Source organism: Parasteatoda tepidariorum, chromosome 8 (genome assembly GCF_982258835.1).
Source record: "Parasteatoda tepidariorum strain Cologne lab strain chromosome 8, Ptep-v5.0, whole genome shotgun sequence".
Classification (NCBI taxonomy): Eukaryota; Metazoa; Arthropoda; class Arachnida; order Araneae; family Theridiidae; genus Parasteatoda; species Parasteatoda tepidariorum.
Genome location: NC_141762.1, coordinates 71,824,177 through 71,840,110, shown reverse-complemented (window position 1 = coordinate 71,840,110; position 15,934 = coordinate 71,824,177). Strand labels below are relative to the sequence as shown.

At 30.9% G+C, this 15,934-nt stretch overlaps 1 protein-coding gene across 1 annotated transcript in view; it reads left to right on the top strand.

The window, feature by feature from the left end:
• The window catches only part of LOC107456233 (amyloid-beta-like protein), a 155,292-nt gene that overhangs the window by 127,606 nt on the left and 11,752 nt on the right, over positions 1–15,934 (top strand). Inside the window, exons 3-7 of the mRNA XM_016074055.4 lie at positions 8,429–8,555; positions 10,203–10,418; positions 11,973–12,301; positions 15,345–15,440; positions 15,534–15,692. Coding sequence (XP_015929541.1) covers positions 8,429–8,555; positions 10,203–10,418; positions 11,973–12,301; positions 15,345–15,440; positions 15,534–15,692 — 927 coding nt within the window. The remainder of the gene's footprint in view (positions 1–8,428; positions 8,556–10,202; positions 10,419–11,972; positions 12,302–15,344; positions 15,441–15,533; positions 15,693–15,934) is intronic.

The following is a 15,934-nucleotide window of genomic DNA, read 5'->3' as shown; positions in this document are numbered from 1 at the left end:
AAAAGCAAGTGTCAAATATTACCTTTTTAAATTTTTCGTCGAAAATTTTTTTCTCTCTCTTAAGTTGTTATATTTTTAACCTCTTAAGTAAATCCTTTTCAATAAGTTTTCTTTGATGAAAGCGCATTTTCCTTCCCCACCCTGCCTATTTAAATTACGCGATCATTTCTCAAATCCAAAAAGGCATTTCTCCCGAGATTATTAAATCTGGAAATCGAAGCCTCTCACTCCCATTTCCCTTTGCCTAATGACCTGCAGAACTCCCACAGTCTCAAGATGTGACTCCGGCTGTGATTTGCAGTAAAATTCTGAAATCATCGTAAAAATAAGTTAAGTTCCATCTCTTTGAAACATCTGTTTTCTCTGCGTGAGATTTATGTCTCTTTATTCGTTCGTTTCATCATGTGTAACTTAATGATATTCAGGCCATTAGTGGCTCTTTATATTACAATTTAATAAAGGAACTGAGATCTGATGAAATTGATGTGTTGCATCGTTTTTAATATCGCACTTAGTGAGTGGAAATGCAGCTGAAGTTGGTATTTATATCCCTTCCTCTGCATTGCTTCTTATTTGTGTTATTTCAGCCTATCTCCCTACCTTTTTTTCAGTTCCTATTAGATTGCGTTCTTTTCTATTTTATTCTCAGCCTGCATATTGTGTTTTAAAAAAGTTTCATCAGTTTTTTCTTCTCGATATTGTGCCTGTTTCTTTCTTCCTCTACTGCGCTACAGCCTTTTGTAGTCTAGAGTAGTCTCTCCAAGCTTTAATCAGCTGATTTGGTGTTACACAAAAAGTTGAGTTTTAAGTCCTTCTCAGCTCTGTCTATGACCATCTCGTGGGTGGCCTTTTTTATGCTTTCTGTTCCATTTAAAATAGTTAATTTTTTTTTCTTTCCATAGAGCATTGATAACTATGAATGTGGCCCAATGCGAGATTCTTTAGACTATTTTAACGATATTAGACTTTTAAAGCATTTCGTGCTCTTTATGGTTGTACGGGATTCTCCATATGTTTTGCCTCACAGGGCTATAAAATTTTCGTTGTACTTTTCTTTCAAAAATTAATATTCTATTTTCATTATTATATTCTAACGCTTTCTCAATGTGAATTGGTTCCAAATCTTAATTTGCAGGAAAAAAAATTTTTTCTGCGCAAGAGCTTTTATTACATACGTTTTTTTTTTTAAGAATAAAATTAGCTGTTGAGAATTTGTAGTTAATGAACTACTAAACTTAGGCGCTTATTTTTACTAAATAACTTAGTAGCTAATTAACTTTAAATTTGTACTAAACTTAGGCGCTTAGGCAAATGTTTAGGGATTTTTAGAAACCCAAAAAAATAATCAATTAAACATTTAAAAATTATTTTAAAATAAGATATATATTACTCAAAAGATTTGTTTAAAAAAGTAAAAGAAACTTAAGTTGTATGCATACTTAACTATTGACCATCTCCATTGTAAATCTTTTAATAATTGATCAACTTACAAGCCAAACAAGATCCAATAATCTGAGGATATCGTGTTCTAGCATTTTTCTTGCATCATCTCCTCTTTAATACTTTTGTTTCATAATCTTTGAAAACAATGACAACAACATGCGGGGAACAGCTGTTGCTAGTCTGCTAATTTCGAGGCTTAATCGATTCCTGGTCTCTCGACTCCACTTCTTTCTCCTACCAATTAATTAGTGACGGAATTTGTAACGAATCATTCAGGCTACCCACTGCTGCCACCAGCTAAATTAAAATCTTTGCCCATCTCATTTGCAGAATAATGTCGGAATTCGAAAGGCGAAGTTAGCTGATTAGTAGTTTCTGGAAACTCTGTCTCGGCTACTTATTGGTGGTTGTGAATTCTTCTCCAAAGAATGTTTCTATTCTTCGAATTTTAAACAATTGAAAGGAAGAATTTCGTGATTTAGGAAAATTGTTCATCGATTCACGAAATTCATATTGTAGTATTAAATAAGTTCCTCGGCAATTTTTAAATAGATCTATTTCGTATCGCCAATGCTTTCTGCTTGTAAGGTTTTCCTTAATGTTCGCTCTTACTATATATGTTTTAGAATCATTGTCAGAATTGAAGTAAAAAAGTGTGCATAATAGGTGCCTCGTTATTTCTTCAGCGAAGAAAAAATTTAAGAAGGTGGGATGGAAGCCAAAAGCAATTTAATTGTCTGGTTGAATTGGGAAATATTTCTAATAATTTTTTTGTCTCCTCTAGTTATCTGTTTTGTTTTCAGTCCCACCTTCCACACTAGATTTCGATTTTTTTTTTTTTTTTTTTGTTTACACCGCCCTTAAAAATTAATGTGTATGGTCTTTTATTTTCTTTTTGACGAGGACTCTAAAAATATTTATTAAGGACGATCATTACTGAACATCATGTATTTTTTTATTTTTTTTAAAAAAAAAGGATCTATATTTTTCTAGCAATTTCAAAACATTCTTTTTTGATTATCCGGTTTAATATATCTATAATTATGTAGTTTAGCTTACTGTTAGCTTGTTTTTGTTACATAGTAGAACTGGCCGGGACATCCTGGTTGGTAGGGCACTGGGCCCATGTCCAAGAGTTCGTGGGTACAATCCCCGCCGGCCGAAGACTCCCCGTGTAGTAAATGGTGGGTGATACACGTTAAATCTGTCAAGTCGCAAAGTCCTCCATGATCCCATAACAAATCAATACCTCTGAGGGTACTGATCCAGGAGTTTCCTTGTCTTCTGGATTGGTTCAAAATTACAAGGCTACGGAGTTGAACATTGGTAGTCGTAAACCCAAAAATTGGGTCGACTGTTCAACGACGGATATATGCATAGTAGAACTGTATATTATTTCTTCTGCAACGACTGTTTTAGTTTTGTATGTGTAAAAATGAATTAAAAATTGTGCAAATGAGGGGTCCCAAACTAATACGTAGCTCTGGCTTTAATATTATATAGTATTGAAGCGAATTAAAGCAAAGATGGGTCTAGAAGAGCTAATTCATTCCTACATGAAGAAGAAAAAAAAAGGAAATTGTTAACGAAATTGAACGCATATCAACCCTACTTATCAAACCAACTGGTTTTGATTGCTTCAATCTCTCCTCTACTCTTGATCGACTCAATATCGATTAGTAACTGTTTAATAACATTCCCCCCCCTCTCACTTAAACATAAATTTACAATTTATAAATATTATTTTTTTGCATGTTTTTTTTTTAATTTTTATTTTTTTATTTTTACAAAAATGTGATTGTATATTGAGGGTGGTCATTATGGATCACCCTGTTCTCTTGTTCTTATTTGATCTGGAATCCAACGCAATTTCTGAGAACCATACATACAATAACTATATTTTATCTATCTTTTCACCTCTCTGTTATGCAAATATTAACACTCTTGCGAAAGGTGGGAAATGAATGAGGCAGGTAACATTTTGCACAAGCATTCATATAAAAGGTGACCTTATTTGGTTAGCTAACATTAATATCCTCCTTTGATTCATGTAACTCTAAGCGATTATGAGACTGAGATTGCGCTGGTCTGTGAGATCTTCCATAATGGTTGTCATGGAAAGACACGCTTAGCAATTTACCAGAATGTTTGCTGCTAATTAACAATAACAGTCCATTTTGCAACTTATTGCAACCCTGTCTAGAGAGCTAACAACTTGCCCATTTACTCAAATGAGAATTCCCCTACTGGAATCACCTTTCTTGGACTGCAGAGCTCATTCAGTGAAATTCGAGCTGCGGAGTGACTGCAAACTTGAGTTATTGAATGCGTTTGGGCCTTATTTATGGGGCACAATGTCTTGCTTAGGTAATATTTTCTTGTAATTTCGAGGAGAAGGGTCCCAAAATTTAGTACATATTTTTCTAATCTAGAAAATTTTATATAGGAATTATATATATGGAACCGACAAGTTGATGTAAAGGAGGGGGGGGGGGGGGTGAGATTTTGTTTAATATTTTTAATGAAAGAATTATGAAAATTACCAACTATATTTATGATATTTTCAAAGCTGGTTAATGATGAAAGATTGATCCATATTATTAACAACAAATAAATAAAAAAAATTGTGAATAAGACAAATTTTTTCCAGAACTCATTTAAAACTTGCTTGGAAATAAACGTTAGGAAAAAGATTTTCTGAACTAAAGGGTGGTGCCATCGCTGTAGTTAAAATTTAGCTGGGGAAAAATGATTAAGATTTTTTCTATATATTTTGGGGGCAACTGGCAGTTGAAATCTGAATTGATGTCTTCAATGTAACAGTAAGTTAATATGTATTTCCAACCTCGATCGTAATAACAGGGATGAGATTTTTCCGCTTTTTAGCGGATTTCCGCTTTTTTCCCTTTTATCTCTTAAATTTCAGCTTTTTTATCAAAAATTCAGATTTTCTAAAAATTTCACTTTTTTTTTATAAGTATTTCGCTTTTTCAGAAAATTCACCGATTTTCAAAGAGAAACAGAAAATTCAAACTACATAGCTACCAATCCTTTCTCATTTTTGCCTATTTTAGCTATTTTCTCCCCTTTTACACGCAGCAGATAAGATTTTCCGAATTTTTTACCCGCGCTCCAGATAGATCCGATTTTCAAACGACGCTGCTTCTGACAAGCCTTTTAGAGGTCCCAAGCCTGGAATCTGCTAATATCTCGATTCTTATTCACACGATTTTAATATCAAGCATAGCTTTTCATATTTGCGTGTTGAGATTCTTATTCACGCCATTTGAATATTGTACATTGCGATTCGTATTTACGCCTTTTTAAAAACCTATGTAGCGATTCGTATTCACGCAAGTTTAAAATTCAATATCTTGATTTGCTCATGCGATTTATAATATCAAACATTGATTTTCGTATTTATACATGATTTTAAAATAAGGCATTGGGATTCGCATTCACGCATTCTAAAAATTATGCATCATAATTCTTATTTATGCAATCTAAGAATTAAGCATCCTGATTCGTATTTAAGTGATCTAAAAATTATGAATCGTGATTTGTATTTACGCGTTTTGAAAATTATATATCCCAGTTTGTATTTTCTCATGTTCAAAATCGTATATCTAGTTTCATATTCATGTGATTTCAAAATCCATAATTGTTATTCATATTCACACAATTTTAAGATCAACTATCGCGAATCTTGTAACAAGTAAATTTTTTTAAAATTTAGTTACTATAAAGGTGACTGTTTTTCTAACGACGATTATTAGTATATGTAAGTGTTACAACATCAGAGAAACTGGAAGGGAATATATTCAAAACTTACATTCTGTGCTTGCAAAGAAGAAAAAATAGGATTTGTCACAAGATGTTTGAAGATCGACTAACGACTAAATATAGCAAACATAAAAGATATAGCAAACAAAAGCAATCACTTAAAAAGGGCTTTAATTTAATTTTTTTTTTTGGAAAAAGAGTTAATTAACTCAACATCAAAATTTTATTTCTAATTGCTGTTATTTATGCTATAAAATGCAAAATTCTTATCAAATAAAAAAGCAATTATCTAAACAGTTGCTGATTGTCATGTAACTTTTCAAACTAAAATAGCAATTTTTGTATGTTAAGGAGTTACTATATATTTCTTCTTCACTGTTATTGATATGTTTCAGGGGGCTCTAGTTAGATTAGACTATAATATGAACATAATGATTCGGTCCATTGTTAAAGTTTTTTTTCCTATATAATTTAAAAAGTAATATTACTGATATATTTGCTATAAATCACATAACAGTATTTATTAAAAGAAATGAAATATTAATGTATATTCTCAGTAGTTTTAATTTGCTAAACCAGGTAGTTTTTCAAGTAATAATTGTCTCTTATGTAAACTGAGGAAAAATATAATTTCCAGCTTTATTTTTTCAATTGGTAATTTTTATTTTCACTAAATGTTAAGTATCAATGTAATCATTTATATAATAATAGATTAGTACACAATTGTATGTCAACACATTATTTATTACCTTAAACTGTCTGGAATTTATTATTAAAGGATTGCGCTTGCGTAAAATTTACTATCGTGGAAATTCAGCTGTTTTGCCTTTTGGCTAATCTCATCCCTGTAATAATTTAGAATTCATTAAACTTATGTTATTCTTAAAAATCGAGAGAGTGGATTGTGTCCCTAGGCACTTGCTCAAACCATCCACCCTGACAATCAACTATGCACTTACTTAGGAGCTAACTCTATAAATAATTAAAAGTATAAATTTGCGTTTTCTAGTTTTGCATTTGAAACCATTGCTAGTGTAGGCGGAGAGGAAAATTTTTAGGAATATTATTTAGAAATTCCGGGCAATATACCTTTATATCTTATGAAATATTTAAATAAATTAATTTTGTATACTAACTTTGAATATTTTCGAATCATTGATTCGTTATGCATTTTCGACTAGTTATAATTATTACTTAACTAATTTTTAGTGTCAAAATCTTACGTTGCAAAATAAAAGAATAATTTTTATCCAATTCAGTTACATTTATCTCTTAATGGAAATAACGAATGATTAGTCATTATACAGAAAAATAGGATATACAAATCATTGCTTTTAATAAATGAAGCCCTTTTTTGGAATTCATTATTAACCAAATTATTTGGTGATATATGACTTGGTGCTTTCTTTAATGTATTGCATTTTCAGTCATTTTCGTTAATAGTTGTGTTCGTTATTAACTTATGGATTTTGGAATGTTTATTAGCAAGCGAATAACTTTTATTGTCCGTACCCCAATTAAGCTAAAATAAGCATAAAGAAAATTTATCAACTCACACATTCTCATCCTATTTAATTATATTTATCCCAAATATTTTTTTTTCCTGCTTCATAATGATTGCAATAAGTGAGGCAGTCATTGTACAAAAAAAAAAGACAATTATCTAGTAACTCAAATCCTTTTCTAAAAATAAATGAAGCCATCATTCTCCGAATTTATTATCAGTCACTATATCCAAATAATTATATGAAATATGACTTTGTGCATTCTTTAGCCCCAGGAAAACCGTTTTCCGAGGGTAAAGAAGAATTTTGCCATCATTATTATCCTCCTGACAAAACTTCCCCCATTTGCTTTCCAGAACTTTAATGCCCGAGGATATCTTCCGCCTCAATATTTATTACATTGGAAATAGTCCCGACTTTGCTTTCAGCTCACTATGCATACCTCTTTCATCAGATCATCGAGATTTTCTAGTCTAGATTTCATAACTTTTCGATCTAGGAGAAAGTCAGTTTATATACCTAATTATACTTTCTCTCTTGATTGAACATTGAAAAGCTAATCTTAATATTTCTCAACTTCGCCATCTTAAGATGTATTATAATCTTAGGGATTGTGTATTGATGTTTTGGATACAATTTCCCTGATTTAAATTTTCCTTTCTGCTGATTCTAATATTGGAAACTGAGTGAGCGTATCAGCAATCTATTGTCATAACTATATTGCATATATTGTAATTTCTTTTGTCTGTAGAATTTTGATGAAAGTAACTTTTATATCCTTCCAAACCTATATGAGTCTCAAAATATAGTCTAGCGCACCATAATTTATTATATTCTTACTTAAGACTGTTTTTCGAAGGGTCCTTCGTAGTATAAAAATATGTTTTTTTGCGAATAATATGCTATAACTGCTGTGTGTTTACAGCTGTTAATCATGGCTGTTAGGTCAAGTTTAGCCTATTTGTTCTAAAGTCCAGATATCTCTTCACGGCATGATTATTATATAGTTTAAAATCATCGCATTGCTTTAAAAAAATGTGTCACTGCCAACTTCAATTGGTGCAAAATTTGTTTACTATTATTATTATTATTATAATTTTTTTTTTTGCTTCCCTTAGCACGTTCACGCCGGGAAAAGAGAAAATACTGGTAGAAGAACTATTTCAATATTAGATAATCTTCGGTAGGAGTTACATCTATTCTCAACAATAACAATTCACAGTAAGGAAATTTATCACGGCGATGAAGCAATTCAATATAAACATTGCATCCATTAAAAACAATTGGTAGTTATGGATTTTTATTATTCCCGGAAAAAAACTAAAAAATGAAATTTATTGTTTCCAGTTTTTACTCCGGTGCGCTGCCAAGATGAGACAATCTAGCGTGACCCACCGGTGGGTCACCCCGGCGTGAACGTGTTAAAACAGTCATATTTGTTCCTTCTTTTTTTTTGTTACTTCATAAAAAGTGTGACATTAATTACAACAAAAAATTTATATAAATATAAGTTTTGCCTTACCACGGCTTTTTTTTTTTTTTTTACACGAATTGCAGAAATCATGTGCTAACTTGCCATATAATTTTTTATCAACTTGTTTATTTAATTCTCGTTGTATTATATTTTAAATTGAATAATTTGTGAATTGTATTTAAACTGAATTGCTGTTATAAGAGTTCATTTTATGTATTGTTAGGTATATCCGTCTAAGGACATCACAAATATTGTAGAATCCAGCCGCTATTTCAAAATCGATAATTGGTGCAAGCCTGGTCAAAAGAAGTGTAAAGCTAGTCATTGGGTTAAACCATACAGATGTCTTCGTAAGTAGATTTATTTGACTCTCATTTTTATGACTCTCTTAACCCCTTAATGCGTAATTTTTTTTTCTTGAAAAAAACCTGCCAAAAAAAATATTCCTTTTTTTAATGTAAAAAAACACACTTTAGAACATTGTCTTTTCTTTTGGTGGACAATTTTGATAAACTGCGCTTTTGTTCCATGGAAAAAGGCTATATTTTATTCTTGAATAAATAAGTGTTATAGCTTACAATCCTATGTAAATGATAAATATTAATAAAACGATTTTTTTTTCTTAGTTTTCACATTGTTATTTTCAATTCTCGATTATATTCGAGGGTGAAAAATTATGGCAGCATAAAATACAACGGAGCTCGAATTACCACGAGTGTGCACAGTTTGGCCTGTTTAGCACCCTCGAATTAACTCGAGCGCACAAGTTAAGGGGTTAAACATAGTTCTTAAATTAATAGTGTATCTTGTATTACAAGTTAAACTTTGCAAGCAGAATCTTAGTGTAATAATTTATAGTTAATAATGACTTACAATAAATACTGTTAATAATGAATCACTGTTTACTTTTTGTGTAAAGATTATACCTAAAAGTTATACCTTCAGTGGTAGATGAATCATGGCTTAGAATCCCCTTGCAATCAGGTTAACCGGGGGGGGGGTATTTTCGTTGTTTTCCTCCCCATGCAATGCAAATGCTGGTTAGTTCCATCAAAAGGCTAGTTTGTCCAGATGCTCAATATAGGAGTTTCCATGTCTTCTTGATTTGGTTCAAAATTGGAACATTAATATTTACTGAAACAAAACACTGAATTAGGTCAGCTGTTAAACGGCAGTTATAAAATAAAATGCATATTGAAAGTTTTAGTTTAATGAGAATTAAATCTCAACTCTTTCATTTGTATTGACTAAAAACTCACTTTTACCCAATCTGAATTATTTTTATTTTGTTTTAGTTATTGATTCCACAATGTTACCATAAGAGAAAACATTAATTTATTGCACTTATATAACATGAACTTGAATGGATATTGATGTTATATGAAGACACCGTAGACTGTAGCATGCAATTTGTTTACTGACAAACTCTTTGGCAATTAGTGTTGGTGCAAACTTTCTCTTTATTATTGTTGCCATTCTTTTTTGATTAAATTGACCCTGGTGGTACAGATTTGTCTGACCTGCCAAGAAATGTGGTCACTTTGCAGTTTTTAGAAGAGAAAAAAAAAACTATCTTCATCTTAAAACACTTTTAAAAATTATAAAAAAAAAATTTGAATCATATCAAGTGCTGTGCTTAAGATATTGGTATATTTTTTAATAACTTTGCTCATATCAAAAGCCAATTTATTAAAAAATTTGACTAAATTTAGGGAGGCTGTATTAAATAATGAATGAATTCACTTATATAATTACTGAAATTACTGAATTCATGAGGCTGCAGTGAAATAACATAAAAGAAATTTATATGAAAGACAATTCTTACAACGTAGAAACAATGTGAACTGGAAAAAAATACTTTAATGAAAGAAATTGCATGCTTTATGTGATTCTTGTAAGCTGTTTGCTGATTATTATGTATCCCTTAATATACCATATATCCTTGATGTCAAGTTCATTTGCCCCCACAATAATGCATGTACTTAATTTATCTACAGAAGGACAATTCCAGAGCGATGCCCTGCTTGTTCCAGAACATTGTCTCTTCGATCATATTCATAATCAAAGCATTTGCCAGACATTTGATGAGTGGAACAATACTGCAGCCCACAGTTGCCTTGATAGAACTATGCAGCTGAGAAGCTTTGCAATGCTTCTGCCTTGTGGTGTAGATCTATTTTCTGGTGTTGAATTTGTTTGCTGTCCTAAAAATGGTAATTGAAAAATATATGTATATATTATTGTATATATTCCCTGTTGAAGTTTTCATTTTATTGTGTTTAAGTTTTTTTGTTGAAAAATATAAGTTTTTTTTTATAATTTATTTTTTGGCAAATTTGAAATAACTTTAGAGCAGGGGAATTAATAAAAATTTATTATATTGTTTGTGGGATTTTTATGTGAAACCAACCCTGACAGACTTACCACGTGGTTGTAGGCGTCAAGTTGTACTCCTTTCCATTGCTATTGTATTTAACAAAATATGTGTTAATTTTGCCTGTTTTATTCTGGACCCTCTAAAGCCTGAAACTGCTTGCAGACTTCTGTTTCTAACACACTCACTTATTTCACACTTTTTTGTAAATTGGGTAAATATATCAGGATATTTTTATATTTAAGCTGAAAGGAATAAGTATTATGGTGGATGAATTATTTACAAATCCAAGAAGCTGAGAGGAATGTTCAAAAACTGCATTGAAAATCGTCATGTAATATTGTCTTGTGGAGGATTGTTGAGGAAACATTCTATTGTTATAAATTTCAGCAAACCTATTTGTTTATTAAATTTACCAAGTTTTCTTTCATTTTTTATACAAAAATGATTTCATTTTTATTATCAATTTAGAAAAATTTCAAACACTTTAAAAATGTAGTACATTATTTTCTAATTACTTGGTTATGCTTAATTATGAAGCTCCTGTATTTTGATTTTCCTCCAATTAGCAAATATGCTGCACTGATTCCGTGCAATTCATAAGCTATTATGTCATGTGTGATTTTAATCTGCTTCTGTATGAATAATGTTGTAGTAAAAAAAGTGATAGCTTATTATCACAATTTAGGAATTTGTCTAAGATCATAGCATCTAAAGTGGAAACATTATCGCCTTCATCATTCTAAAATAACATGTGGAATATTGTTCTTTTCATTATCTTGTGACAAAACTGATATAATTTGACAATAATGCTCTCTCTCATATTTTATCATAGTAGAAAATTTTTTAATAGTTTAATGTTTGCATCTTTTAGGTTTTAAAATTATAAAGCACATTATTTAGACTACAAGACGCCCGGTGGCTGTGTGGTAGCGCTTCACACTCCCATGCCACCTGGGTTCGATTCTCCGGCCGGACATGGTTGACTCAGTCTTTCATCCCTTCAGTGGGTTGATAAATGAGTACCAAGCATGCTTGGGAACTAAACACTGGGGATTCTGCGATCGGCTGACCACCTGACCGGAACATCTGCTCCTGTACCCCAGAGTTTAAGGTCAAGAAAACTAAGATGGGCACAGTAGGCCTTGGCCCTCTATCGGCTGTCGCACCACTAAGTTTACTTTATTCAGACTACAAAATTGTTTCGAACATAGTTTTAACTATCCAATTATTTTGAATTCGCGACATATTCCCAGTGCTATAAGTTTGAAAGACTGAACTCTCATTTAGTAAAGCTATGAACACTTAATTATTATTAAAGTCTCAATTTTATGTGCTTTAATTTTTGATAACATGTAAAAAAAAAAGAATTTAAATGTTAATTTTATTACAGACAAAGATACTGGCATAGTAAATGACGACGGTCGCAAAGGAGATAGTGGGGTTGATTCAGAAGATGGCTCAAATGAGGATGAAGATTATGACGATGACTATTATGATGATGAAGATTATGATGATGATAACAATGATGATGATGAAGACATGTCTCGAGCATCCACTACTACTTCAACCACCACCACTACTACAACAACTACAACCACTACTACAACAGAGAGGCCTGTTGATTACTATTATAGTCATTTTGACAAGAAACATGAACATGAATTTTTCAAAGAAGCCCAAAAATCCTTAGAAGAAAGTCATAGAGAAAGAGTTACAAAAGTAAGTTATTTTTCTAGTTTACTTCAGTATTAATACTGTTTGTGTTTTGTCAAAAGAAATTATTTAATAAAAAATTTTGAATGAGATTTTTAATATTTGATAATAGATAGGTTATATGGAAAAATATCTGAAAATTTTTATTTTTTAGAAGTTATTTTAATATCGCGTAATACTTGAAACATTTGAAAAAAATTCTGTAGATATTTTTTGCTTATCATTCATTGAAGACGTTATTAAGAGCTTTTTTTTCATGTAGATTCTGGCTATTTACAAATTAATTTCGATTTTATTTTTTCTGCCAAGTAGGGGAGAGGGGGGTACATTTCAACATGGGGCACCTTTCAACTACTAGAATTTCTGCTTTCTAATATTGCTTAATGATTCGCCAATATGCCAGACAATAAGCTTTAACTAAGCATAACTATTGACATTTAGTTTTAAGCACTTTCTTTTTACCACTGTTGTGTTACTCTGTGGAACATGTTTTAACATTCCAAAAGTAAAAAGACAGTTTTGATTTTAAAACTGTTTATCTACCAGTAATCTTTTAATAAAGTAAGTGATAATTATTCATCTGCTAGTTTATTTAATTCTGTTTCTAACTGTATTATTTATTAGTAAAAAGTCGTTTTCTAAAGTGGTTGATAATACTTTAACCAAAATGTCTGCACCAGGGGCAGATTTCAACAGAGCTTAGGGGGCACATTTCAACAGTGTTGAAAGGTGCCCCAGGCTTATTATTTCTTTGTTAAGTAATCTTGCAGAAGTCATTAGTCTGCAAAAGGCCCATTAATTACGGTTGTTACATTTAAAATACTCAACTTTTTCTGTAAGGCAATATTCTAAATTTTTTGAAAAACATGTGAATGTGTTCAAAGCATGTTTGTAAAAAAAAGTTCAATTATATGAAATTTTTTTAAAAGCTTAAAACCAAGATTCAGTTTGTTGCATTGTTGTTGAAAATAGAATTTATTTACAAAGAATTCATTAAAAGCATCAATAAAATAATTATTTTAAAATTTTATAAACATATTCAAGAAAATTTAATTTAGAATGAAAATAATTTAATTTTAAGAAAATTGAAAAGCTTACGGTGTAACATTAAAATTCTCAATCCTGTTATTTTACCTTCTTACAATTTATAAAAATGTTGCGAACATATAAAAAAAAGCACACTAAACCAGAAGTTAGTGAAGAAAACATTGAAAAAGCAATGGAAACTGTCAGAAATGGTGCATGTTTAAGAGCAGCAGCAGGCTTATTTGGAATAGACTTTTCAGCTTTATTTTATAAATTAAAAAAAAGAAAGTCAAATAATTGTTTGGTTGGTGAAACCAAACAATGTACAGCTAACACAAAATGCTACAGTTCTAAATATATAAGCCAACAAGTTTTTGATGTCCAGCAAGAAACCCTGCTTTGTGAATACATAATTACACGTTCAATTCTCAATTATAGTCTAACTTACAGACAAGTTAGAAAACTTTCCTATGATAACGCAAAGTGTTTCAACTCCAAAATTCAAAGTAGTTGGGACAAAAATAAAACCTCTGAAATTGACTGGGTTAAAGGTTTTACGAAGTGTCACCCACAGCTTACTTTTAAGAAAACTGGAAAATCCAACACCAGCTTTGCAAGAGCTATAGCCTTTAATAAAGAAAATGTTCAAGAATTTTTCAACAATTATGAGAGAACTCTTAATTCTGGTCATTTTACAGTGGATCAAATATATAACTTGGATGAAACTGGAGTTTTAACAGTTGTTCCAGCTCCAAATGTTGTTGCCAAGCTAGGAGCTCACCTGGTTCGGGAGGTAGTTTCTGGAGAGCGAGGGAGCATGATAATCAATGCTTTATTTTCCAGAAAAACATGATATTAGTGGTATAGAAAGAAATGACATTAAAATGAAACTGCCTCAACCAAGTTTAAGCTGCGTAACAGTTAAGCTGTATTTTTCATGACATTCTCCGTAAACTTTGATTTTATTAAAGACAAAATAATGCAGAAAAAACCTAAATCAATCCAATATGTTCATTCATTATTATTAATTTATGAATAAAGTTAATTTTCCAAAATGCATGATCTTGTTACGTTCTCTTCAATTGTTGAAATGTGCCCCGCCACCCGTTGAAATCTGCCCCCCAGGAGGGGTAGATTTCAACAAAATACATGGTTCACTAAATATGTAAAATTAGGTATTTTGTCTTTGGCTTAGACCTTTGGAAAAAATTTAGAGGTTACCTCAAATATCAATTTAATAAATAAAAATTAGAATTTAGATTTTGAAAGCAATAAAACTTCGAAAATAATTCTTAAGCAAAAACTGTTGAAAGGTGCCCCCCTCTCCCCTAAGCATTTTTTTAAAAACTCCTTATTAATATATTGTTTTAAAATATTATTTGATATATGAGCACAATATTATTTGATAGTATTATTAAGATGAAGCTTTTAAATTCCTGAAGAGCATTTTAAATTTCATCCTATTTTTTGTTTTGACAAAAAGTTTAAGCATATACTCTATTTTAATAATGATTTTAAAGGTCCCCACACATTTTATGTTTATAATTGGGTCCCAGATTATTTGGTTGAAATTTTGGTTTGATTTGATTGAAATCCTTCTGATCAAAAGTGCTCTTGGCAAGAAATGAACTGATTATAAGAGTTTTAAACTTTCATGTCACATAGGTTTTAAGAGTAATTTCTAATTAACCATTCAAAGAGATTACTTGAAATTCCTGCCTTATGTACTCATTCAGATAAACTCCATATCTCAAAATCTATTCATTTTTCAAACATTAGGTATATGAAAACATTTGATCAGGGGAATTTCAACTAGAATGAATCAAATGTATCAGTATCAAATCAACTTGAACTCTATTCCCATCTATAAAATGTGTGTGGTCCTTTGAAAGCATTGTATTTTGTTTTCTTTGATAAAAACATTTGAGTGATGGAGTTGTGAATTGACAACTCATTATCATTCTTCTTGTGTAAACTAAAATAACCGTACAATTTAATTAAAATATTTCTTTATGATTTGTAGGTCATGAAAGAATGGAGTGAGTTGGAAGAACGTTACCAAGAAATGAAAGTTAAGGATCCCAAAGCTGCAGAAGATTTCAGGAAAAAAATGAGTGCTGTTAGTATAACACATCATACTGATAAATTTAAACTTCATTCTTTACTTACTCTGTATTAATATTCCACTGTTTTTCCCCCTCTGTCAATTTAGAGATTCCAAAAGACTGTAGAAGCTTTGGAGGAGGAGGGATCTGCTGCTAAGAGACAAATGTCAGCAATGCACCAACAACGCATCATGTCAATCATCAATATGAGGAAGAAAGCTGCTATGGATTGCTATACTGCTGCATTGGATCAGGCAAATCCAAAGGTGTGTTACAATTTGTTTAATATATATTATGTCGTGCATTTGAAATGTTAATGCTTCACAATAGATTTTGTGAAAAGGAGCTTAAGAACTATTTTCTTTCTATATGCTACAAATGCTGAAATAGAATTTCAGAAAACTCATAAAACAAAATTTATTTATGAATTTTTTTTTACGCTATGTAGCTTATTGTACAAAGATGCCAAATATATACAAAAATCTAAATTTAAAAAATTTTTTTTTCC